Source organism: Manis javanica, chromosome 4 (assembly GCF_040802235.1).
Source record: "Manis javanica isolate MJ-LG chromosome 4, MJ_LKY, whole genome shotgun sequence".
NCBI classification, from domain to species: domain Eukaryota; kingdom Metazoa; phylum Chordata; class Mammalia; order Pholidota; family Manidae; genus Manis; species Manis javanica.
Genome location: NC_133159.1, coordinates 102,450,014 through 102,477,657, shown reverse-complemented (window position 1 = coordinate 102,477,657; position 27,644 = coordinate 102,450,014). Strand labels below are relative to the sequence as shown.

The 27,644-nt window shown below is 37.3% G+C and overlaps 1 protein-coding gene across 7 annotated transcripts in view; it reads left to right on the top strand.

The window, feature by feature from the left end:
- GDAP2 (ganglioside induced differentiation associated protein 2) overlaps nt 1-27,644 on the top strand; it is a 108,086-nt gene that overhangs the window by 43,119 nt on the left and 37,323 nt on the right. For all 7 annotated transcript variants that reach the window (XR_005062095.2, XM_073234487.1, XM_037021198.2 and 4 more), the window contains exons 7-10: nt 7,169-7,328; nt 9,368-9,524; nt 20,714-20,790; nt 21,573-21,649. Coding sequence is in view for 6 of the 7 variants with exons in the window: in XM_073234487.1 (XP_073090588.1) it covers nt 7,169-7,328; nt 9,368-9,524; nt 20,714-20,790; nt 21,573-21,649 (471 nt within the window). In the remaining variant the exon portion in view is untranslated. The remainder of the gene's footprint in view (nt 1-7,168; nt 7,329-9,367; nt 9,525-20,713; nt 20,791-21,572; nt 21,650-27,644) is intronic.

Here is a 27,644-nt window from a genome sequence, read left to right as displayed (position 1 = left end):
CCCACCAGCAGTGTAGGAGGGTTCCCCTTTCTCCACAGCCTCGCCAACATTTGTTGTTGTTTGTCTTTTGGATGGCAGCTATCCTTACTGGTGTGAGGTGATACCTCATTGTAGTTTTAATTTGCATTTCTCTGATAATTAGCGATGTGGAGCATCTTTTCATGTGTCTCTTGGCCATCTGTATTTCTTTTTTGGAGAACTGTCTATTCAGTTCCTCTGCCCATTTTTTAATTGGGTTATTTGTTTTTTGTTTGTTGAGGCGTGTGAGCTCTTTATATATTCTGGATGTCAAGCCTTTATCGGATCTGTCATTTTCAAATATATTCTCCCATACTGTAGGGTTCCTTTTTGTTCTATTGATGGTGGCTTTCGCTGTACAGAAGCTTTTCAGCTTGATATAGTCCCACTTGCTCATTTTTGCTGTTGTTTTCCTTGCCCGGGGAGATATGTTCAAGAAGAGATCACTCATGTTTATGTCTAAGAGGTTTTTGCCTATGTTTTTTTCCAAGAGTTTAATGGTTTCATGACTTACATTCAGGTCTTTGATCCATTTTGAGTTTACCTTTGTATATGGGGTTAGACAATGGTCCAGTTTCATTCTCCTACATGTAGCTGTCCAGTTTTGCCAGCACCATCTGTTGAAGAGACTGTCATTTTGCCATTGTATGTCCATGGCTCCTTTATCAAATATTAATTGACCATATATGTTTGGGTTAATTTCTGGGGTCTCTAATCTGTTCCACTGGTCTGTGGCTCTGTTCTTGTGCCAGTACCAAATTGTCTTGATTACTATGGCTTTGTAGTAGAGCTTGAAGTTGGGGAGTGAGATCCCCCTACTTTATTCTTCTTTTTCAGGATTGCTTTGGCTATTCGGGGTCTTTGGTGTTTCCATATGAATTTTTGAATTATTTGTTCCAATTCATTGAAGAATGTTGCTGGTAATTTGAGAGGGATTGCATCAAATCTGTATATTGCTTTGGGCAGGATGGCCATTTTGACGATATTAATTCTTCCTAGCCACGAGCATGGGATGAGTTTCCATCTGTTAGTGTCCCCTTTAATTTCTCTTAAGAGTGACTTGTAGTTTTCAGAGTATAAGTCTTTCAATTCTTTGGTTAGGTTTATTCCTAGGTATTTTATTCTTTTTGATGCAATGGTGAATGGAATTGTTTTCCTGATTTCTCTTTCTATTGATTCGTTGTTAGTGTATAGGAAAGCTACAGATTTCTGTGTGTTAATTTTGTATCCTGCAACTTTGCTGTATTCCGATATCAGTTCTAGTAGTTTTGGAGTGGAGTCTTTAGGGTTTTTTATGTACAGTATCATATCATCTGCAAATAGTGACAGTTTAACTTCTTCTTTACCAATCTGGATTCCTTGTATTTCTTTGTTTTGTCTGATTGCCGTGGCTAGGACCTCCAGTACTATGTTAAATAACAGTGGGGAGAGTGGGCATCCCTGTCTGGTTCCCGATCTCAGTGGAAATGCTTTCAGCTTCTCGCTGTTCAGTATAATGTTGGCTGTGGGTTTATCATATATGGCCTTTATTATGTTGAGGTACTTGCCCTCTATTCCCATTTTGCTGAGAGTTTTTATCATGAATGGATGTTGAATTTTGTCAAATGCTTTTTCAGCATCTATGGAGATGATCATGTGGTTTTTGTCTTTCTTTTTGTTGATGTGGTGGATGATGTTGATGGATTTTCGAATGTTGTACCATCCTTGCATCCCTGGGATGAACCCCACTTGGTCATGGTGTATGATCCTTTTGATATACTGTTGAATTCTGTTTGCTAATATTTTATTGAGTATTTTTGCATCTACATTCATCAGGGATATTGGTCTGTAATTTTCTTTTTTGGTGGGGTCTTTGCCTTGTTTTGGTATTAGGGTGATGTTGGCCTCATAGAATGAGTTTGGGAGTATTCCCTCTTCTTCTATTTTGTGGAACACTTTAAGGAGAATGGGTATTATGTCTTCTCTGTGTGTCTGATAAAATTCCGAGGTAAATCCGTCCGGCCCCGGGGTTTTGTTCTTGGGTAGTTTTTTTATTACTGTTTCAATTTCTTTGCTTGTAATTGGTTTGTTTAACTTTTGTGTTTCTTCCTTGGTCAGTCTTGGGAGGTTGTATTTTTCTAGGAAGTTGTCCATTTCTTCTAGGTTTTCCAGCTTGTTGGCATATAGGTTTTCATAGTAGTCTTTAATAATTCTTTGTATTTCTGTGGAGTCTGTCATGATTTTTCCATTCTCATTTCTGATTATGTTGATTTGTGTTGACTCTCTTTTTCTCTTAATAAGTTGGGCTAGAGGCTTATCTATTTTGTTTATTTTCTCAAAGAACCAGCTCTTGGTTTCGTTGATTTTTGCTATTGTTTTATTCTTCTCAATTTTGTTTATTTCTTCTCTGATCTTTATTATGTCCCTCCTTCTGCTGACTTTAGGCCTCCTTTGTTCTTCTTTTTCCAGTTTTAATAATTGTGATGTTAGACTATTCATTTGGGATTGTTCTTCCTTCTTCAAGTGTGCCTGGATTGCTATATACTTTCCTCTTAAGACTGCTTTCGCTGCATCCCACAGAAGTTGGGGCTTAGTGTTGTTGTCATTTGTTTCTATATATTCCTTGATCTCTATTTTGATTTGTTCATTGATCCATTGATTATTTAGTAGCATGTTGTTAAGCCTCCATGTGTTTGTGAGCCTTTTTGTTTTCTTTGTAGAATTTATTTCTACTTTCATACCTTTGTGGTCTGAAAAATTGGTTGGTAGAATTTCAATATTTTGGAATTTACTGAGGCTCTTTTTGTGAGCTAGTATGTGGTCTATTCTGGAGAATGTTCCATGTGCACTTGAGAAGAATGTATATCCTGTTGCTTTTGGATGTAGAGTTCTATAGATGTCTATTAGGTCCATCTGTTCTAGTGTGTTGTTCAGTGCCTGTGTGTCTTTACTTATTTTCTGCCCGGTGGATCTATCCTTTGGGGTGAGTGGTGTGTTGAAGTCTCCTACAATGAATGCATTGCAGTCTATTTCCCTCTTTAGTTCTGTTAGTATTTGCTTCACATATGCTGGTGCTCCTGTATTGGGTGCATATATATTTAGAATGGTTATATCCTCTTGTTGGACTGAGCCCTTTATCATTATGTAGTGGCCTTCTTTATCTCTTGTTACTTTCTTTGTTTTGAAGTCTATTTTGTCTGATATTACTACTGCAACCCCTGCTTTCTTCTCACTGTTGTTTGCCTGAAATATGTTTTTCCATCCCTTGACTTTTAGTCTATGCTTATCTTTGGGTTTAAGGTGAGTTTCTTGTAAGCAGCATATAGATGGGTCTTGCTTTTTTATCCATTCTATTACTCTATGTCTTTTGATTGGTGCATTAAGTCCATTTACATTTAGGGTGACTATTGAGAGATATGTACTTATTGCCATTTCAGGCTTTAGATTCGTGGTTACCAAAGGTTCAAGGTTAGCTTCTTTAGTATCTTACTGCCTAACTTAGCTCGCTTATTGAGCTGTTATATACACTGTCTGGAGAATCTTTTCTTCTCTCCCTTCTTATTCCTCCTCCTCCATTCTTCATATATTGTGTGTTTTGTTCTGTGCTCTTTTTAGGGGTGCTCCCATCTAGAGCAGTCCCTGTAGGATGCCCTGTAGAGGTGGTTTGTGGGAAGCAAATTCCCTCAGCTTTTGCTTGTCTGGGAATTGTTTAATCCCACCATCATATTTAAATGATAGTCGTGCTGGATACAGTATCCTTGGTTCAAGGCCCTTCTGTTTCATTGCATTAAGTATATCATGCCATTCTCTTCTGGCCTGTAGGGTTTCTGTTGAGAAGTCTGATGTTAGCCTGATTGGTTTTCCTTTATAGGTGACCTTTTTCTCTCTAGCTGCCTTTAAAACTCTTTCCTTGTCCTTGATCCTTGCCATTTTAATTACTATGTGTCTTGGTGTTGTCCTCCTTGGATCCTTTCTCTTGAGGGTTCTGTGTAATTCCATGGTCTGTTCGATTATTTCCTCCCCCAGTTTGGGGAAGTTTTCAGCAATTATTTCTTCAAAGACACTTTCTATCCCTTTTCCTCTTTCTTCCTCTTCTGGTATCCCTATAATACGAATGTTATTCCTTTTGTATTGGTCACATATTTCTCTTAGTGTTGTTTCATTCCTGGAGATCCTTTTATCTCTCTCTATGTCAGCTTCTATACGTTCCTGTTCTCTGGCTTCTATTCCTTCAATGGCCTCTTGCATCTTATCCATTCTGCTTATAAATCCTTCCAGGGATTGTTTCACTTCTGTGATCTCTTTCCTGACATCTGTGATCTCCTTCCGGACTTCATCCCACTGCTCTTGCATTTTTCTCTGCATCTCATCCCACTGCTCTTGCATTTTTCTCTGCATCTCATCCCATTGCTCTTGCATTTTTCTCTGCATCTCTGTCAGCATGTTCATGATTTTTATTTTGAATTCTTTTTCAGGAAGACTAGTTAGGTCTGTCTCCTTCTCAGGTGTTGTCTCTGTGATCTTTGTCTGCCTGTAGTTTTGTCTTTTCATGGTGATAGAGATAGTTTGCAGAGCTGGTACAAGTGACCGCTGGAAGAGCTTCCCTTCTTGTTGGTTTGTAGCCTTTTCCTGGGAGACTAGCAACCTCTAGTTGCTTGTGCTGGGCAGCTGTGCGCAGACAGGGCTTCTGCTTCCTGCCTAGTTGCTTTGGGGTTTGTCTCCGCTGTTGCTGTGGGCTTGGCCTGGTTGGGGCTGTTCCTCCAAAATGGTGGAGCCCCGTTGGAGGGGGAGCGGCCAGGAGGCTATTTATCTCCGTAAGGGGCCTCTGTGCTCCCTGCTGCCCAGGGGGTTAGAGTGCCCAGAGATCCCCAGATTCCCTGCCTCTGGTCTAAGTGACCTGTCCTGCCCCTTTAAGACTTCCAAAAAGCACTCTCCAAACCAAAACAACAACAGCAACAATGAGAGAGGGAACAGAAAGAAAGAAAAAAAAAAGGAAAAAACAAGCGATTTTTTTTTTTTTTTTTTTTTGTCCTCAGGTGCCGGTCCCAGGCACCCGCTCACTGGTCCTGCTGCCCTGTCTCCCTAGCACCAGGGTCCCTGTCTTTTCAAGGCTTCCAAAAAGCACCCACCCACCGGTCCCGCAGGGAAGGAACGCTCGATATTCTTTGTCCTCAGGCACTGGTCCCAGGCACCCGCTCACCAGTCCCGCCGCCCTGCCTCCCTAGCACTGGGGTCCCTGTCCCTTTAAGGCTTCCAAAAAGCACTCGCCAAAAAGAGAGAAAAAAAGGGGAAAAACGCGCGATTTCTTCCGTCCTCAGGTGCCAGTCTCAGGCACCCACCCACCGGTCCCACAGGGAAAAACGCGGGATATTCTTTGTCCTCAGGTGCCGGTCCCAGGCACCCGCTCACCAGTCCCGCCGCCCTGCCTCCCTAGCACCGGGGTCCCTGTTCCTTTTAGGCTTCCAAAAAGCACTCGCAGAAAAGAGGGAAAAAAAAGGGGAAAAACGCGCGATTTCCTCTGTCCTCAAGTGCCGGTCTCAGGCACCCGCCCACTGGTCCCACAGGGAAAAACGTGGGATATTCTTTGTCCTCAGGCGCCGGTCCCAGGCACCTGCTCACCAGTCCCGCCACCCTGCCTCCCTAGCACTGGGGTCCCTGTCCCTTTAAGGCTTCCAAAAAGCGCTCGCCAAAAAGAGAAAAAAAAAAAAGGGGAAAAACGCGCGATTTCCTCCATCCTCAGGCACTGGTCTCAGGCACCTTCCCGCCGGTCCCGCAGGGAGAAACGCGGGATATTCTTTGTCCTCAGGCGCCTTTCCCAGGCACCTGCTCACCGGTCCCGCCACCCTGCCTCCCTAGCAACGGGGGCCTGTCCCTTTAAGGCTTCCAAAAAGCGCTCGCCAAAAAAAAAAACCGCTCCGGTTTCTTTCCACCCGCCGGGAGCCGGGGGGAGGGGCGCTCGGGTCCCGCCGGGCCGGGGCTTGTATCTTACCCCCTTTGCAAGGCGCTGGGTTCTTGCAGGTGTGGATGTGGTCTGGATGTTGTCCTGTGTCCTGTGGTCTCTATTTTAGGAAGATTTTTCTTTGTTATATTTTCATAGCTCTATGTGTTTTTGGGAGGAGATTTCCACTGCTCTACTCATGCGGCCATCCTGGCTCCGCCCCCTCGTGAGCTTAGATTTTTGTTTTGGAATAATAAAAATGTTCTGAAATTAGATAGTGGTAATGATTCCACAACTTTGTGAATATACTAAAAACCACTGAATTGTATACTCTAAAAGGGTGAATTCTGTGTTATGTGAATTATCTCAGTTTTTTTTAAAGACTAAAGAGATGTTATCTCCAGTCTTTTTACATACCCACCTCATACGCATGAAAGATGATGCAATATTACAGGTGACATGATAAGAAAACAGACAGATAATGATTTCTTGAATGACTTCTTTGTCCTTCTAGGCAATTCCATCATTCTTTTGGCTTATTATTCTGTTTCAGTCTTTTTTTAGTACAGTTAGGAATACTGTACTATGAATCATAAAAATGATTCATAGAATTATTAAAAAAGTAAAATGCTTCAAGATGTAGGAAAAATAAGGGCACTGAGTGTCTATAATGTATCATGGATTTTTAAGTGAATCCAGTGGACCAACCCATATGGAAATTATAAGATGAAATGAGTTTTACTCCTTTTCTTGTAAGTAAAGTTTATCTTTGTTCCTTGGGAAATCTCTGAGAAAGAATACAAGTCATAAAATAACAATCCTTTACAAAGAGTTAGAACTGTTAAAAAAAAAATCTCGAAAGCTAAGCCTAGGTCAAATGGACCCAGATGGAACCCTGAGGATTAAGGAGGCAGCATCTGAACTGAATCTTGAAAGACCGATTATCCCTAGTAAAGTGAAGGAAGTGGCAGGAGTGGCAGGGCTATGCATTCTAGGTTCAGTTGGTTGGAATTGCTAGAGTGGGAATCATGTTTAACTTGACTAGCTAACAATATCCTGATCTTAACACAAGAACTGAGTGAGGGTCCCAGACAGCATCAAGTCTGAGCCTAAATAGAAGAGGTAAGGGCTTTCTTCTTGGTGGAGGCACAGTGTGTGGGATAGCACTGAGCACTGCTTGATGCCCGCTGTAGTACTTCGTTATTTTTCACCGTATGACTTGCTTTTTAACAGGCTACTTACCGGAAGCTGCTACCTCTGTACTTCCCAAGGTCATTAAAGGAGGAGAGTCGATCATTGCCCTACCTCCCTGCAGATATTGGAAATGCAGAAGGGGAGCCTGTAGTACCTGAACGGCAGATTCGAATAAGTGAGAAACCTGGTGCCCCAGAGGGTGAGTTCTGCCTTCCTTATTTCTCCTCTTAAGCAGGCGAAGGGACTGATAAAACACAAACCACCAAAGAAGCAGAAAGTTCAGCTAGACCTTGGGAAGCTCTCTTTTATTGTGACACTAAGATCAAGACCAACTTAGGTGTTTAATTTAGAGTCTTATTCTTGTTAAGATTTATCCTTTAAACTAAAAAATAATTATATTATGGGAAGTCTGTGTTAGGTAGTAGTGATTCAGAGTTAGACACATTTTCACCTTCATGAAGTTTAGTTTCATGCATGACACTGTTGAGACAGTAGTCAGGTACTTTATCTGAAATTTCCCACAGCTTCAACAGTGCCCTCAAAGCCAGACCTAACATTAAACATGAATAGAAGAATACAATAACCGTTTTTTTGTGTGTGTCTTTAGGTTACACACTTCTGTAGATTGAAGCAATGGTAGAGCATGGTAGAATGGGAGCCCTTCTTAATCTGTTCTTTATAGCAGCTGATACTGATCTTCATGGATACATGTTTAAGCTCATAAATCCCTTCAATGGAGACATGCCTCACAAATTTCAGTGCTGGAACTTGATCTCAAAAGTTAGCAGCTTAGGAATTACTGTGAGATCCTCCTGCAAACACTTTTAAATGATCGTCAAGTTAAAATCTGTAGGAGACTACTCTCTATTACCCGTATACAGACTTAAATCAAATGGAGGGAATTACGTAGCATCAGGAACTGTCTGTGAACCAAGTTTTGCTAGAGAGATACCCATATGTTTTAGGGAGTTTCAATATAGTACACCCCTGATATGTGCTCAGAGTCATTTGGAAATCCTCATAATTGTGACCACTACTATAAAATATAATTTTTCCTAAATGTATTTCATATGACAAGGAATAATGAATAGCAAAACCACTTTTAGATGCCAATACTGGGAAGTAGATACTCGTGAGCCAAAAGGTCCCCTTCTGTCCACCATTCTCAAAGAGTGCTTGATTTACATCTGTGTCTCAGAAAATACTGCCTCAAAAGGCCCTCGTGTTCATACTTTGAATTAGAACATTAAATCTGTTAAAATAGATGTAAAATCAGCTTTACATGAGGGATTGAAAGAAGATTTATTCATGGGTCTTTTTTAATAAAAGCAGACTCTTCTAAGCTGTTGGCCTGTCCCGTTTTGAGGAGCAGTGAAGTAGCTGTGAAGCAGTCCCAGTTGGATGGCCTGTCAGGCTGGGCTTCAGGTGGTGGCATTGTCTTGGGAAGCTTCTTCTGGTCCAAGTGGTTTTTTTTTGTTTTGTTTCTTTTCTCTTTCTTTTTTTTAAAAAAATTCTTTTTAACAGATCTGACAAGGTAGTGAGGAACAAATTAAGAGATAATCCACTCCCAAAGGACTAGTTTCTATTAGCCAAACATAAAATGATCATATGGATAAATCAGGGAGTTGACTTACTAAATTGTAGTGAAAACTGTAACTCCTATAGACCACTATAATTATTAGGCATAACCAGTGTAGAAAACCAGGATGCTAAATTAGAGTCAAAATATATCCTAATGAATTTGGATCATACCCTGCCAACCTAGTCCATCCATCTTCCTTCAGGGGTTACCTAATGAAAGGACTGAAGTTAATATACTAACCAGTCAAGTGCTCCCTCCTTAAGCAATTCTAGATAAGTGACACCAAATATTGTTCTTTGTTTTTCTCTTTATTTTAGATGCCTTGCTACAATCCATCTTTAAATCCACATACTGCATGATTACTTCTGTACTTTTACTAATGATTGCATTCTACTGTTGCCATCCTAATACACCCAAGTTATCTTGATTTGACTTCATGTATTCCTAAAACTTCTGTCACACATGGACAGTTGGTTTCTTACATTATTTCAGTTCTTCAGATCCCTAAATCTGATTTCAGTTTCATTTTCAAAAAATAACCTTAACCCAGTGTTTGAGTTACCTCACAGTCATGCCTACTGCTGTATTTAGTCTGTTTGTAGCATTTCCTGTCAAGTTTTATCAGAAGCTCTCTATTGACAGTATTTTTGTTACAGACAACCAAGAGGAAGAGGATGAAGGCTTAGGAGTTGATCTGTCTTTCATTGGCTCTCATGCTTTTGCTCGAATGGAAGGAGATATTGATAAGCAAAGAAGACTCATCCTTCAGGGACAGTTATCAGAGGCAGCCCTGCAGAAGCAGCATCAGAGAAAGTAAGGCAAACTCCTTTAAACTGATAGACACATAAAGACATGTGTTTATGCCCTATATTAGAACATTAAATCTGTTAAAATAGATGTAAAATCACCTTAATGTGAGGGATTGAAAGAAGATTCATTCATGGGTATTTTTTAATGAAAGCAGACTCTTCTAAGCTGTTGGCCTGTCACAGTTTGAGAAACAGTGATTCATAGATGTGAAGAAGAAAGAACAAAGCCTTACGTCTGTCAAGTGATCTATATAATGTGATCTGTTCTAATGTTTTCTTCATGACAATCTAGTGGAAGGTATCATCCCCATTTTGTAGACGTAGAAATTCAAAGTTAATTTATGTGGTCACATTTAATATGTGGTGAAGACAGTGTTGTTGCATATCTGATTTCAGAGCTCCTACTCTTCTTACTATAACTGTAGGACCTATGGGTAAGGTTATATCCACAAAGTAGAAACTAGAGAAAGAGAAAGGCAGAGTTTCAAAGTTTTCACTTAACTTTAATATATTTATAATTAAAGCATTGTCTACCCTTCTATTAAATTTAAAAGAGCTTTATTTTTCCCTGATTTATCCCAAGGACCTTATACAGCTATTCCATTTCTTTAAGGTGTTTTCTAAAGCAATTCTGAATAAATTGTTTCCTTTTTAAAACATAAAAGTGGCTTTTGTACCTCTTGATAAGCTTTTCCAAGGATTAGTAGTCCTTGGAAAGCTAGCTGCTTTTCAAAAAATTTTAAAGGAAAAAAAAAAAATCATAAACTATAAATGGTTAATATCATCCATTACCTTATAAGGTTGGTTGAGGGTATAACATCTGAGGATTGTTATGAACATTACCTAAGGTAATGCAATGAGCTTAGCTAAGTACCAGCTGCTAATTATAGCAAGCTCTTAAAACTGGCCACTGCTGCGCTTTCCAGTACTGAGCCAATCATGGTCTGTTGTACCTTTGAGCCTTGGTACTTGTCATCCTTTTGACTGGAATACTCTCATCCTTCAACTCCTGGCCCATTCTCTGGGACTAGCTCAGAAGCAATTGCTTCAGGAAGCTTAATTCCCTGGAGATGTAATGGAAAAAATGGAATGGAAGTTTGGAACACATGGATACGCCATATGTTTTTTTCACACCCTGTACTTAACCAAAGTATAGCATAACATTTATCACACTATATTGTAATAGTGTGTGGCAGTTGCCAGTCTCCATCTGAAATGTGGGAGTTGAACTGGATGATCTCTGGGGTCCCTTACAGAATTAGAATTTTGTGTCTACTGAGTTCCTGGTGTTAACCGTTCTTACTTTATTTTAAAAAGCAAATAGCCACAAGGGGGCACCAGTGAACAGCTTTCCCCAAAGCAATCACAGTCAAATATAGTTTCAGTGGTTTCTGAACTTGGCCACGTGTAAGAATCATCTGGTGAACATTTTGCTTTAACTACAGTGACGGGACTCTCCTCCACATGACTGAGACATTGGCATCTACTTGTATTTATAACCTTTTCTCATCATGATTGATGCACTGCTAGATTTGGGTACCTCTTTTGGTCTAGGGCAGTTGTTCTCAAACTGTTCTTTGGTTCACTTTTTGCTCTTAAAAATTGTTGAGGATGCCAAAGAGCTTTTGTTTATATGGGTATTCCTACCAATATTTATTATGATAAATTATTTATTAATTTACTTAGAAATAACCCATCATGTTTTTATGAAAAATAACCATTAAAAAAAAGTTAGAAGAATGGCACTGTTATAATTTTTGCAAGTGTTTAATGTTTGGTTTAATAGAAGACAGCTGTTTCACATATCAGCATTCAAACTTATAATAAGTTGTTTTAGGTGAAGTGTCTGAAGAAAATTCAGTCTCATATATATAGTTGGAAAAGGGAATAGTATTTTAATAGTCTCTTCAAATAACTTGGGGTATTCTTTGATACTATATAAAACTCGATAAATGGTAGTTTCTTCTAATTAGTTATAATGTGGAATTTCAAATCATATCTGTGAATTTTGTATTCTTTTACATTATGATGTGTTGTTTTATCCTGTACTTTGAATGGATTTTATAATAATGTATAGCATGAATTTATATTATGATGCACTGGTCTTTTGGAAAAGATTGATTTACTAAATTATTTAGATCTTCCAAATATTGACACATTTCCTTACACAATATAAAAAAATTATGTTTGTTAATATTACCACTGATCTCATCAGAAACGTCTTTTCAGTATCAAGAACAAAAAGCTTATAGTGATAGATACAAATCCCCCAAAATCGTATATATTTTTAAAGCTCAAGGTTTAGCATTGGCTACACATACTGTTGATTGTTATTCTTGAAATGACAGGGTCACTTTATTCATTTATGAGAAAACATCTGCCAGATGCTCATGTTGAATAACCATAGTTTTTCTGCCAGTCATTATTTGAAGAAAAACAGTGTATTGTGAAAAAAAAGCAACTAGTTCAGCTTGCAAGTCAAACACATAGTGCTTTTCTTCAAGGCAACCTCATACTTTGGTATGCAGAAATGCTTTTTGTGTTCTTTCCATTTTGTGACATATTAATATTAAAAAGATGTGTTCCCAAGGTTGACTTAATGAAATTAATAATTTTTACTTCTTCATCAAAGACATTCTTTTAAATGAAACTGGCTTTTTTTTCTGTGAGTATTTTGGCAATGAAGAATACAATGACTGCTAGTACAATCTGGTGTCTCCATCTTGATTCATGCTAAGGCACCAGTAGTTTTACTCAGTAGTTGGTGTTGCACTATCAGTGTAAACGTAAACACAGTGAAAAAGGCAAATAATGTTTTAGTATTACTATGAAAGTAGTCTTGACCTTGCAGATCCTCTGAAAAAGCCTCGGTACTGTGGAACACACTTTGAAAACCACTGTTCTGTGGTCTCTCACCCGTAGTTTATAGATTAAAGGGTTTTGGTAATTGTCTGATACAGTTTTCCAAATGGGGTACACAGACTCTAAGCAGTAAATCACCAGGAGTGCTTGCTACAAATTTGTAGGTCCCACACCATACTTACTAAATCAGAATATATATGGGAAGGGCTCAGGAATCTTCCTTCTACTCTCTTAGATCATTCTGTTGTGCCCGAAATCATTGATCTAACCTGACACCTTTGCTTCACAGATGGTAAATTAATTGTTCCTCAAGAGTGGTTTACGTAGAGTTCCGGCTCATTAAAGAAGACCTTTCAAAGTAGCTAGTGCAGCATATCTCCCTTGTCTAACATCTGTAGCTCACTTAATATAAACCAACTTTGGAGAAGTTTGGAAAGAACTAGAGGCTTTTACATTCACATATGAAGAACTGCATTATTGTCACCTTTTTCAAATAAATCTACTTATTTTATTCTCTTTCTCTCACACACAAACACACACACACCTCATTCCTCTTTCATTCCTTCGTGAATGGTACAGATAACCTGAAATTTTTTAAGCTTATGTTTGGACTGAATACTTATCTCTCAGTCTGTGTCTCTCTCATTCTCTTTAATGAGGAGATTTGTTTTTCTTAAGGACTGGTTCAAGCTGGTATTAAAATGAATCTGTATTCACTGAGTCCATGCTTCCTGGAAAGGAGTCCTCAGCAAAGAAGTAGATTCTAGGAAAGAATATGAATACAGCATGTAAAGCATAACTCTTATTAGTAGAAGGTCTTGATCTTGAGATTCAAATTTTTTACACAATTTACAGTGTCCTTTCAGTTCCGGAAACATATATATTTATTCTATACAAGATAATATTCTCAATACTGAAATACACAGAGATAAGGTATTCCCTCTCCTCTGGAAATCATGAGCTTAGCCACACTACCTTCAGATGTCAGGGATATGTTCCGTACAGTGTTCAGGTTGTATGCATCCATCCAGTCAACACATAGTTGCAAGCACAGAGAAGAGCACATCGTCTGGTCCCCAAAGCCTGAACCAAGAAACAAAACTTGGTACCTATGCCACCAGTTCTTTTGAGTGATAAGCTACATCTGAATCAAGATTTTAAGAGTTCCCATTTTTGTGTCCATTGTCTGTGATGATTAAGATGAGGTAACATGTGCTATTACAGTAGATTAAATGCAGAAGCATATGTGAGAATCCAGCAGAAATTAAAGAAATTTGCAAAAATATAAAGAAGTGTAACTCTTCTCCATAAATATAGCATTTTTCTTATAATAGATTTTTATTTTTTTAATTAATAATAATTTTAAAGTTTTCTAATATTGTAAATATTTGCTAATATAACTGATATAAACATAAAAGGGTCCTGAGACGAAAAAGTTTGAGAATTGATGACAGGTTGTTTAGAAGTTAATGATACAATGGGGTATAAGGCATCTGTTTGCATATCTGCCACGTACAAAATGTCTAAGATTGCAAGTTGTAGTTTTAAAGTTTATTTCTCTTATTCTTTCTAAACCAGGCATTATTTGTACATATGGAGTGTGGTTTGTTTTGATTATGTTACTTGATCATGTTGATAGAAATTTTTTTATCTTTGAGGAATTAAGTAGGTCTTTAGTTACTAATATCTTTTTGAAAACTTTCAATTCTTCCATTAGTAACAAATCTGAAGGTCAAATGGGTTGCCTGTTGGGTTCAGTCATCCTTTCCATGACATTGCCTTGCCACATCAGTATCTCTGGGCAATTCTTTTTTACATCTGAAAAAATTAGACATGTTGTCTAATTCTTGATTAATATTTCCAGGTCTTAATCCAGCTGTGACACCAATTTGGATATTTCATAAAATAGAAGTTGGCTTTCTTACAAAAATTAGGAAGCAATCTAGATAGTCTTTTTCAAAGATACAGCTTTTAAAACTCTTAAAATTATTTTACAGCAACTTTTTTTCTTTTTAGTGTGCTTGGTCAGCTTAAGATCCAGTTGCTTGTAACTCATGTCATTTCTCACAGTAAAAACTTTATCTCATTCATTATTAAATATTTATTGAGCCCTTACTAAGTGCCAACCAAGTATTGTGCTTAGAAATGAAACAAAGTGACATGCAAGACAGAGCCCTAGCCCTATGGAGCTTAGGCTATAAAGAGGAGGGAAATGTCAAACTATTTGTTACATTAGTAATTTATTTAAATTTCAGAGTGCAGTAAGGTTATAACAAATGTCTTTACCAATTAAAATGTGGGGCAGTTATGTGAGGTCTGAGTATCTGTTAATTCCAAAGCCAAAATTTTTGCTGGACTATTGGTTGTACACAAATGGATTAGTTATTGTTATTTTTTTAAAGAGTAATTTAGCTTAAATTTTCTTTATCATTCAACCTTTGGTTGTGTAGGTGGATAACTGATTAACTGGAAGAAATCGCCTTATGTTAGCTTCATGAGGACAGCATTAAACTTCAGTTGATTGCAGCCTATTGGGAATCTATCTGTTCCGTATTTCTGCCTTTAGAACTCAGTAGTGACTATTTTAGCAGCTATTGTGACATATTTTGTATGATTGTTTACTCATAATTATTATATTTTACCCATCAAGTAATAGAATTTCATTTATTTGGAATAAGCTTTAGGAAAACAAGAGACTATTTTGAATTGATATTTTCATCTTATACCTTTTGTTTTGCTTGTTGGATTGGGATTAAAGATTGTATGTCTTTTGAAATGGAACACAGAAACTACAGCAAAAACAAGGTACGATGCATAAAAGATATGATGGAAAATGTAAAATAACTCTTTGAATAGATGAGGGAAACAAGGAAAGCATTGTTTCTCTATTGGATGAGAGCTAACCACCTCTGCTTGTATTCCTTTATCCCAAATACTAATTTAAAAGAAAAGAGTGACTAAATAATCAGTCAAATTTACACAATCTATAGTGGCAGTGGAGAAGGCTTAATCTGAATAAAGAAGAAACCAGATGAAAATTGAAGTCACGAGTTGTTTATTGGAATTCATTTCAATGTCCTTAGAAACTGAAATAGCACCAGGGTCTTAGCAGTGATTCCAAACCTTTTTTAAATAATAAAGCCTTTAAGAATCTCAGATGTAAGCTATAGACTTTCTCTTCAAAACATGTTCATATGGATTTTATGAATTAAAATCTATTCTAGGATCTCAAGTTGTCAATCATAGATCAAGTTTAAAAACATTTTAAAGTTAATAGTATTTCAGAGTTCATACAGAATAAAATCAATTTTAGATAGAGTAAGGACTTTTTTTTTTAAATCTAAACTCATGGAAGAAGTTATAAGTTAGATTCTTTCAAACCTTGCAGAAAGGACAGGTTTCTTAAATGAGATATAAAAAGCGTTGAGTAATCATAGATAAGTTCTCACAAATGCCTAAGGTGCCTAACTGGTTTTCTTGGTTTCACTGGAGATGGCTGGTAATTATAGGTCTGCTTTGGTTATGTAACTGTACTCCTATTATGTTAATGTGTGTGCACAATTTAATTAGTAGTTTAAAACCTATACATGCTGAAGTTACTCTACAAGAAGATATGTCAAAGAAATAATCAATCTTCCCATGTTTTCTTCTGCCTGCTACTTCTATAGCTTTTCTTCTTCCTTCCTAATTACAACCCTTAAATAGAATTTGTGCCTCATATCGAATTTACCGAGTATCATAATTCCTCCAAGTGGTAAAGATACCTCAAGACAAATGCTGGGCATAGAAGCCACAGGGCATAAATATGCAAAGAAGTAAAAAGCTAACCTTTTCAAACAGTAAGGCTTCTCTCTCACTTACCAACTTTACATTTCCCTGTATGGCCCCGGAAGATGACTGGTTAGCCAGAGACAGGTAAGATTCCTCAAGGGAGGAACCACCTAAGATAGGCACAGTTGCAGGGGGGCCATCAGGTGAGAAATTGGGGATCAACAGAGGTGAGGCTTAGAACCTCACCCCCCCCTGTTCTGAGAGAAATCTTCTGCATCCGTGGATGTTTTATTGCCCTTGTCTAGCTTGGATTAACACATAGTCTACAGGCACACACCTGATCATCTACATTTGCTCTCTTACAACACTAAACTATGTTTTCTACCTTTATCTTGCATCTACCTACCACTTCAGCATTTTATTAAAAATAATAATAATAAAGAGAGAAATGTGGTATCCACATATAAATCAAGTATAAAAATCAAACGAATATTCATATTTGAACTGATTGTTTATAGTTTATAATGCATGATCAAAACCAAAAGTTTCTGTGATGACTGCCCTTGTACTGTTCACCATGTAACTTACTCACTACGTAAGAATTTGTTCTCCATGTAAGAACTTGTTCATTATGCTTCAGAAGATTGGAGACTGATGAAAATTAGGCTTGGAGTGGATTAATGATTGTGCATTGAGCATTGACTCCCCTATACAGAATTTTATTGTTGTTAACAACCATTTGATCAATAAATATGAGAGATGCGCTCTCAAAAAAAAAAAAAAAGTACACACTTCCAATTGTAAAATAAATAAGTAACCGGGATGTAATGTATAGCATAAGGAATATAGTCAAAATATTGTAACAACTTTGTATGGTGATAGCTGGTACCTAGAATTATCATGTATATAAATGTTGAATCACTGTGTTGTACACCTGAAACTAATGTAATACTGTGTGTCAACTACCCTTCAATAAAAAATAATTATCTACAAAAAAAGAAAAAGCATTGAGTAAAGAAGAAAAAATAGTTTTGACTATATTAAAATTAACAACTTTAGAAAGTGGAGCAATGGAGCTTAAAGAAAGGAGAATCAAGTTACATAATGGGAGTATTCATAGTATACACAACTGGTAAATGATTAGAATCAAGAATATATAAAGAACTTATATAAATAAGGGAGAATATAGCAAACAGCCCAATAGAAAAATGAACAAACAGTATGAACAGACATCTCATGGAAGAGGAATACCTGGCCTGTAGACATGTACAAGAACTTAGCATCATTAGTGACCAGAGAAATGAAATACCATTTCAAATCTAATTGATTGGCGAAAGTTAAAGTATCTGCTAATATCAAGTGGACATAGATTCACAGGATCTCTTATTCACTGCTTGTAGAAATATAAATTGGTACAACACTTTGGAAAAAGGTTTGGACTTACCTCCAAAAACTGCACATACCCTGTAACCTAGCACTTCTACTCATTGGTATCTACCCAGGAGAAATCACACACAAACACCAGGAGACCTATAAAATAAGTTGATCTCAACACTGTTCACAATAGCAAAAACCTGAGTGCAGCCCAAGTACCCATCAATGGATGACAAAAGCCATAGTTTTCACATAGTATCAAATGCACTATATATAGTAGTAAAAAATAAATGAACGATATTGACATCCAATAATATAGATAAATCTTAGCAATATAAGATGTCAAAGAAAGACCTAAAAGATTACATATATCATAATAAGCTTTTCTCTTTTTGAATAGTTAAAAACTACCAAAACACTTTTTAAGAATATATACAGATGAATTAAAATGATGAAAAGTAAGAAAATGATGAACCTGAGATTTCAGATGATGGATGGGTGGAGGCAGAGGCTACAGTTGGAGAGGAGAGACTTTGTGATTAGATAGGGGTTATTGTGAGGGGATAACTTTTGACTGGCAGGATTGGGAGTGCTTACTACTTCCTTAATTAGTTATTACTAATTAGAGAAGCAGTTGTTTTTTTTTTTTTCAGATAACCAGGCATGCATCAGTGATGAGAGTTTTGAACTAAGGTATTTAATGCTATTTTGTCCACCTGAGTTCCAGTTTAAAGATTTGTTTTCACAGTTCTCTGAACACATAGTTACTAAGTGTCAAGAACTACCCTAGTGGAAATGTAGAGTCAAGTAGAACATATTCCCTATCTTGTGATCTAACAGAGGAGAAGCAAACACTGCTGTAAGTGGGTAAAGTCTTGTGTTAATCTTTGTGGTACAAAGAAAGGAGCAGTTAGTTCTGCATGTCTAGACCTTGCCTCCACTCCAACCCCTCCACTCCTCTCCCTGCCAGCCCTTCTCTCAGCATACATTCTTGATTGATAGAGTATTTAGGCACCTGTTGGATTGCTTGTTTCATTGTGCCTTATTATAAAGTTGTCTTTTAATATGTGTCTGTCTCATATTCAACTTTTTGAAACTAATGACCTTTTATGATTATTCTCAGACCTCCAAAATACCTTGAATTAGTCATGTTTATTAGTTCATCCAAAAAAGATCTAAGTCCCTACTATAATGCAGGCATTATATTTATGCCATTTATCATAGAAAAACAAGGTAAAGAGTACATAAATAGAATATAGAAAGTAATAGATATTTACTGAATTCCTGTTACATGTTTTGAGCTAGGACCTGTGGTGCTCACAAGACGTTTAAGATATATTATTCTGTTTAATATTGTGGATGTGACTTAACCATAAAACAATTAGAAAACAGTAGAATTGTAGATTTACTGTAAAAAAAACTATGAAATGACTCATGCAAAAATATGGAATAGCACATATAAGTAGAAAGAACTGCAATAAAGATCAGTCTTTTCTTGACTTAAAAATTTTATCTTAAACCAAAATTAAAAACTATTATCTTTGACTGATAGACATAGGTCAGCAAGGTTCCAAGTTTAAAAGGACAAACTATAGAACTATGTAATACCAAGTGTGTTTTTCACAAACAATAAGTTTCTGTGAAACTAGAAGGCATATCATTTGTTAATTACAATCCATATATAATAGACTTCCTATTAAATATTTGTAGTTGTGTGATTACACTTTATAGCTAAAGGGTATCTTACATAAACAACACTTTATAGATAAGGAAACTTAGGTTCATAGAAATGAGACTTTTACTGAAGTTGCACAGAAAGTGATAGGATTACAGGCAAGTCCTCCCTCTCCTAGTTTAGTGTTTTGTTTTTTTTGTTTTTGTTTTTGATGTTATAGGATGTCCCCATATGTGACCTAGGTGCCTCAGAGTTGCTTTTCACACAGTTAGGTACCTTGAAACCTTTTTTATGATCAAGTAAGGTGGCACGTTGAGTATTAAGAAAGCAGCGTGAAATAGAAAAAGTACTCGCCTTTCTGGAAAACTGGAGACCTGACTTCAACTCTACCATTAATTGGCTGGTAACTCTAATATTAACTCCATCTTTTGCAGGTCATTTCTCCTCTTTGAGATCTTCAGTATCTCTTCCAGCTTTAATATCCTCTTAGCCAAACCCAAACTGCAGTCCCTATGATCTGGTGTATAGAGTATTAGTACAACTAGTTTCATTAATCAATTACTAAATAAGCCTGGGCTTTCCAGATAAATTACCTAGTTTCTGTGTGGGTCCCACATAATACGTAGAACACCTACCTGTTTTTCTTATAAAAAGTAAACTCCTTGAATATTGTAGTAACAAGAGGCTGAAGCCCAGCCTGTGTCCATTAATAGGGGATAGGTTAAGCTGGCTCACCCCAGAAGGCAGACTGGTCAGATACTGTGAGTGAAAAGAGCAAAATGCAGAACAAAGATATAGTATGTTAACATCCTATGCAAAGGGGGAGATGCATAAATACAGTCCTGTGTATGAATGCAGAGAATATTGATGGAAGGAGATGTCAAAGAATGGAAGGAGTGGTTGCCTCTGGGGAAAGAAATCCAGAAACTAGGTGTTAGGGGTGGGGAGGAGAGAAGGTGGGGGAGAAAGCTTTCACTGTTGTTCAGAAAAATGTCTACTATGTGCATAGAGCGTTTTATTCAAACTGAGCTGAATTTGAAAATGCTTAAAAAAAAAAGTAAACTCCTTGAGGTCATTGACCATGTCTGTTCATTATAAAATCCTCAATACCTATCACGTAGTAAGCACTCAACAAGTTCATTGAATTAGTGAACATCTGTTTTGGAGAAGTGCTATTGCTTTAGGCTTTCTCTATTTGTATTTTTTAATAAAAGAGGGGATAGTATTTAAAAACAATGTTAATTTGAGTACTTGGTATCTTAGCCATTTTTATAAGTAGTCTTCATTTGATCACAGAAGATTTTTTAAATAATGTATTATGAGTACCTTTGCTTAATAACTCATTTCTGTTTATCACTAACACATGGAGATTCTGCATAGTATAACAGCTTCAAACTCTTTCCTCATTATAATAATATATGATTCTTTAGGAACAAGGAAAAAGAAAGATCCCATTTGTAAATTTAATTTATAAGAGTTTATTATAATAATTACATTCTTTATTTCTCTAGTTACAATCGCTGGTTATGTCAAGCAAGATCTGAGGATCTATCTGATATTGCTTCTCTAAAAGCCTTATACCAAACAGGTGAGCTTCAAGATATGGTAACTTATTCTTTTACTAATTAAGGAATCTACCTAGCATGCTATTAGAGATCCCATTATTCTCTGATTTTATCGATTTTATCTATGAGTAAAATGTTTTTATACTAATGAAGATAGTTTTTGGTCATCATCAAGATCTTAAAAATAACATCTCAAAACCTATAAAATTTTCAACTTGTAGTTCTACATTGGCCTGTTTCATTTCTTTAATGTCTTTTTTCTTATCTTTTAAAAGTTTTTTTCTGCTTTTAAAAATACCATCTACTTGCTATACAGAATTCAAACCTTAAATAAATATATAATAAAGACAATGAAAACTGTCATGTACCCACTTTTTCTTCATTGTATTTCTTTTCTAGACAGTACTTACTAATTTTCAAATTTGAGTTTCATTTAGTTTTTCATGAATCACTAATGTTATTGAAAGTTATAGTGAGCTTAAACAAAAAGCTATTTATAAAAAGATCTTTGCCCTACAAGCTTACCTTTGCCTGTGCTTGATATAAAACCTGTAAGAGACCTTATCTTTAAAATAAGGGCAGTCCTCAAAACTAAATGAAGCTAAAAATAAATAAATAAAAGTATTGTTTTTAAAAGAACAGGAAATATGAAGATTAACTTTGAAAAACTTATTTTCCTGGTTTTCAGTCTTCTACATTTGTAAAGGATTAAAAAATACAAAAAAAGATTGTAACGTCAGGGTTCAGGACAAATAAAACTCTTGGAATAAAGTTTCTGGGTGCTGATTCCATTTCCTCTTTGCAGGTGTTGATAACTATGGTCGAACAGTGATGGTGGTCGTTGGAAGAAACATTCCTGTAACATTAATAGATATGGACAAGGTAAGCTATTAAAAGCCTTTGTTTTACAAATAGTGTTGAGTTAAAAAATAATTACGATAAGAATTGGGAATCAGGACTTAGAATATCAGATGAGGCAGCACTGTGTGCGTCCAGCAGAGTAGCAGCAGCCCAGGGTCTGCTAGCCAGCGTATATCATTTCATTAAGTCAGTAGTCTGGTTTGCCACATAGGAGAAACAAGTACTGGAAGGCATTAATATGACCTCCAACAACTCAGCTGCTTTGTTTACGATGTGACATAACTGGCAAGTTTTTTATTGGACTCATTCTGTATTGTACTAACAAACAAATTCTGCCTTTTTTGAAAAAAGATAAACTGGAGTATCTGAAGAAAAGAAACCAGAGATGTAATTAACCCAAGATGTCTTAATTCCATAATCCTTTCATTTGGAAGCAGAGAACAGAAACAGATGATTCATAAAAAAAGAATGGTATCATTGGTAAATAAAAATAAAAATGTACAGTCTGTTTAGTAGCTCAAAAAAAAGTGAGTGGGAGATAAAGGAAAGATGGCAGCATGAGTAGGGCAGCGGAAATCTCCTCCCAAAACCATATATATTTTTGAAAATACAACAAATACAACTAAGCCTAAAAGAAAGACCAGAAGACACAGCACAACAACCAGGCTACATCCACACCTGCAAGAACACAGCGCCTCACAAAGGAGTAAGATACAAGCCGCAGCCCGGTGGGACCCAAACACTCCCCCCACCCCAGCCCACCAGCGGGAGGAAAGGAGTCGGAACATGGAGGGAGTGGGAGCCCAGGACTGCTAAATACCCAACTCTAGTAATCTGCACCGGGAGTGCAAACACACATTGCATGGTGTGCTGGACATTAGGGAAATGGAAAGTAAAACCTGCGAGCGGTCCCAGCTCCCCTGGGACAAAAGAAAAGTGAATGTTTTTTGAAAGTCTTAAAGGGACAGGGGCTTCACAGCTGGATGGAATCATCCTGGCACACTTAGCCCAGCAGTCTGGGAATTCTGAGGAGCTTTGGTTGCCGCAGCCCTCTGGGAGGCAGGGCAGCTCTGAAGCCCCTCATGGCAATAAACAGCTTGCCATTCACTCCCCCTCCGGCATGGCCCTGCCACAGCAGCCAAGCAGCTGGAGAGCAGCTGCTCCCACAGCTGCCGCCCAGTCTCATACCAGTGCGTAGCCACCTGGGCCAGACTCAGGGGCCGCCACCGGTGCGCAGCTGCCCAGCACAGGCAGAGGAAGCTGGGCCAGGGCACAAACGGGCACCATTCTCACAGGAGAGCATACCCAGCACTCCTGCCTCTCCCTGCAGGGCTCTGGGTACCCCAAGGGCTGCTCCCGGTGTGTGGGTAACTGACACAGGCAGTGTAGAGGGGCAGGGCAACCAGCAAGCAGGAAGGGACTTTGTTCTCCCAGCTGACATAGGTGCCACCTGCCTACAACTACCTCTATCACCATGAAAAGGCAGAAGAATTTTTTCCAGTCCAGAATTATCCAGACAACCCCCAAGAGAGGGCCTGGGGAGACAGATACAACCAATCATCCTGGAAAATAATTCAAAATAAAGGTCATAACCATGCTGATGGACCTACAGAGAAATATGCAAGAGCTAAAGGATCAAGTTAGGAGGGAGAATACAGAAATAAAACATTCTCTGGAGTGACTTAAGAGCAGACTGGATGAGGTGCAAGAGACTGTTAATGGAATAAAAAGCACAGAACAGGAATACAAATAAGCTGAGGCAGAGAGAGATAAAAGAATCTCCAGGAATGAAAGAATATTAAGAGAACTGTGTGACCAATCCAAATGGAACAATATTTGCATTATAGGGGTACCAGAAGAAGAAGAGAGACAAAAAGGGATAGAAAGTGTCTTTGAAGAAATAATTGCTGAAAACTTCCCCAAACTGGGGGACAAAATAGTATCTCAGACCATGGAAGCCCAGAGATCTCCCAACACAAGGGAACCAAGGAGGACAAGGACAGAGTATTAAAGGCAGCCAGAGAGAGAAAAAAGGTCACCTACAAAGGAAAACCCATCAGGCTGTCATCAGACTTCTCAGCAGAAACCTTACAGGCCAGAAGAGAATGGCAAGATATAGTTAATGGAATGAAACAGAAGGGCCTCGAACCAAGGATACTGTATCCAGCACGATTATTATTTAAATATGAAGGAGGGATTAAACAGCTCCCAGACAAGCAAAAGTTGAGGGGATTTGCCTCCCACAAACCACCTCTACAGTGTATTTTAAAGGGATTGCTCTAGATGGAAGCACTCCTAAGGCTAAATCGATGTCACCAGAGAAAATAAAATCACACCAAAGAAAGCAAAACAACCAAATACTAACAAAAGGCAGAAAATAAAATCACCTATTTACAAAAGCAGTCAAAAGAAACAAAAGAGTACAGAATAAAACGCATAACATATAAAGAATGAAGGAGGAGGAATAAGAAGGGAGAGAAATAAAGAATCATCAGACTGTGTTTATAATAGCTTAATAAATGAGTTAAGTTAGACAGTTAGATAGTAAAGAAGCTACCCTTGAACCTTTGGTAACCACGAATCTAAAGCCTGCAATGGCAATAAGTACGTATCTTTCAGTAATCACTCTCAATGTAAATGGACTGAATGCACCAATCAAAAGACACAGAGTAATAGAATGGATAAAAAAACAAGACCCATCTATATGCTGTTTACAAGAGACACACTTCAAACCCAAAGACATACACAGACTAAAAGTGAAGGGACAGAAAAAGACACTTAATGCAAACAATAGGGAGAAAAAAGCCAGTGATGCAGTACTTGTATCAGACAAAATAGACTTCAAAACAAAGAAACTAACAAGAGATAAAGAAGGACATTACATAATGATAAAGGGGTCTGTCCAACAACAGGATATAACCATTATAAATATATATGTACCCAATACAGGAGCACCAACATATGTGAGAGAAATACTAACAGAATTAAAGGAGGAAATAGAATGCAGTGCATTTGTTCTAAGAGACTTCAACACAACACACACTCCAAAGGACAGATCCACCAGACAGAAAATAAGTAAGGACACAGAGGCACTGAACAACATGCTAGAATAGATGGACCTAACCGACATCTATAGAACTCTACACCCAAAAGCAGCAGGATACACATTCTTCTCAAGTGCACATGTAACATTCTCCAGAATAGACCACATACTAGGCCACAAAAAGAGCCTCAGTAAATTCAAAAAGACTGACATTCTACCAACCAACTTCTCAGACCACAAAGGTATAAAACTAGAAATAAACTGCACAAAGAAAACAAAAAGGCTCACAAACACATGGAGGCTAAACAACATGCTCCTAAATAATCAGTGGATCAATGACCAAATTAAAATAGAGATCAAGCAATATATGGAGACAAATGACAGCAACAACACAAAGCCCGAACTTCGGTGGGACGCAGCAAAGGCAGTTCTAAGAGGGAAGTATATAGCAATCCAGGCCTATTTAAAGAAGGAAGAACAATCCCAAATGAATCATCTAAAGTCACAATTATGGAAATTGGAAAAAGAAGAACAAATGAGGCCTAAGTCAGCAGAAGGAGGGACATAATAAAGATCAAAGAAGAAATAAATAAAATTGAGAAGAATCAAACAATAGAAAAAATCAATGAAACCAAGAGCTAGTTCTTTGAGAAAATAAAGTAGATAAGCCCCTAGCCAAACGTATTAAGATAAAAAGGGAATCTACACACATCAACGGAATCAGAAATGAGAAAGGAAAAATCATGAACACCACAGAAATACAAAGAATTATTATAGAATACTATGAAAATCTATATGCTAACAAGCTGGAAAACCTTGAAGAACTGGACAACGTCCTAGAAAAATACAACCTTCCAAGACTAACCAAGGAAGAAACAGAAAATCTAAACAGACCAATTACCAGTAATGAAATTGAATTGGTAATCAAAAATCTACCCAAGAACAAAACCCCCAGGCCAGATTGATTCACCCCTAAATTTTATCAGACATATAGAGAAGACATAATACCCATTCTCCTTAAAGTTTTCCAAAAAATAGAAGAGGAAGGAATACTTCCAAACTCATTCTATGAAGCCAGCATCACTCTAATACCAAAACCAAAACCAGGCAAAGACCCCACAAAGAAAGAAAATTACAGATCAATATCCCTGATGAACATACATGCAAAAATACTCAACAAAATATTAGCAAACCGAATTCAAAAATACATCAAGGGGATCATACACCATGATCAAGTGGAATTCATCTCAGGGATGCAAGTATGGTGCAACATTTGAAAATCCATCAACATCATCCACCACATCAACAAACAGAAGGACAAAAACCACATGAAGGACAAAAACCACCACATCAACAATCAGGAGTACAAAAAACCTCCAGAGATGCTGAAAAAGCATTGGACAAAATTCAACATCTATTCATGATAAAAACTCTCAACAAAATGGGTATAGAGGACAAGTACCTCAACATAATAAAGGCCATATGTCACAAACCCACAGCCAACATCATACTTACAGCTGAAAGCTTTTCACCTAGGATCAGGAACAGGACAGGGATGTCCACTCTCCCCACTGTTATTCAACATAGTACTGGAGGTCCTAGCCACAGCAATCAGACAAAACAAAGAAATACAAAGCATCCAGATTGGTAAAGAAGAAGTCAAACTGTCACTTTGCAGATGATATGATATTGTACATAAAAAACCCTAAAGACTCCACTCTAAAACTACTAAAACAAATATATGAATTCAGCAAAGTTGCAGGATACAAAATTAATACACAGAAATCTGTTGCTTTCCTATACACTAACGATGAACTAGCAGAAAGAGAAATCAGGAAAACAATTCTATAAACAATTGCATCAAAAAGAATAAAATACCTAGGAATAAACCTAACGAAGGAAGTGAAAGACCTATAGCCTGAAAACCTCAACACTCTCTTAAGAGAAATTAAAGAGGACACTAACAAATAGAAACTCATCCCATGCTCTTGGCTAGAAAGAATTAATAATGTCAAAATGGCCATCCTGCCTAAAGCAGTCTACAGAGTCAATGCTATCCCTATCAGAATACCAATAGTATTCTTCAACGAACTGGAACAAATAGTTTTAAAATTTATATGGAACCACAGAAGACCCCAAATAGCCAAAGCAATCCTGAGAAGGAAGAATAAAGCAGGGGGAATCTAACTTCCCAACTCCAAGCTCTACTACAAAACCACAGTAATTAAGACAATTTGGTAGTAGCACAAGAACAGACCCACAGACCAGTGGAACAGAATAGAGAGTCCAGATGTTAACCCAAACATATACGGTCAATTAATATTCGATAAAGGAGCCATGGACATACAATGGGGAAATGACAGCCTCTTCAACAGTTGGTGTTGGCAAAAACTGGACAGCTACATGTAAGAGAATGAAACTGAATCATTGTCTAACCCCATACACAAAAGGAAATTTGAAATTGATCAAGACCTCAATGTAAGTCATGAAACCATAAAACTCTTAGAAAGAAACATAGACAAAAATCTCTTGGACATAAACATGAGTAACTTCTTCATGAACATATCTCCCCGGGCAAGGGAAACAAAAGCAAAAATGAATAAGTGGGTCTATATCAAGCTGAAAAGCTTCTGCACAGCAAAAACACCACCAATAGAACAAAAGGCATCCTACAGTATGGGAGAATATATTCATAAATATTAGATCCGATAAAGGGTTGACATCCAAAATATATAAAGAACTCACCCACCTCAACAAACAAAAAGCAAATAATCCATTTAAAAAATGGTCAAAGGAACTGAACAGACAGTTCTCCAAAGAAGAAATTCACATGGCCAATAGACAGATGAATCGATGCTCCACATCACTAGTCATCATAGAAATGGAAATTCATAGCACAAGTATTTTGAAGGTGAATTACATGAGGAACATTATGAGGTATGTCCATTATTATAAAAGGACATTATATGTGAT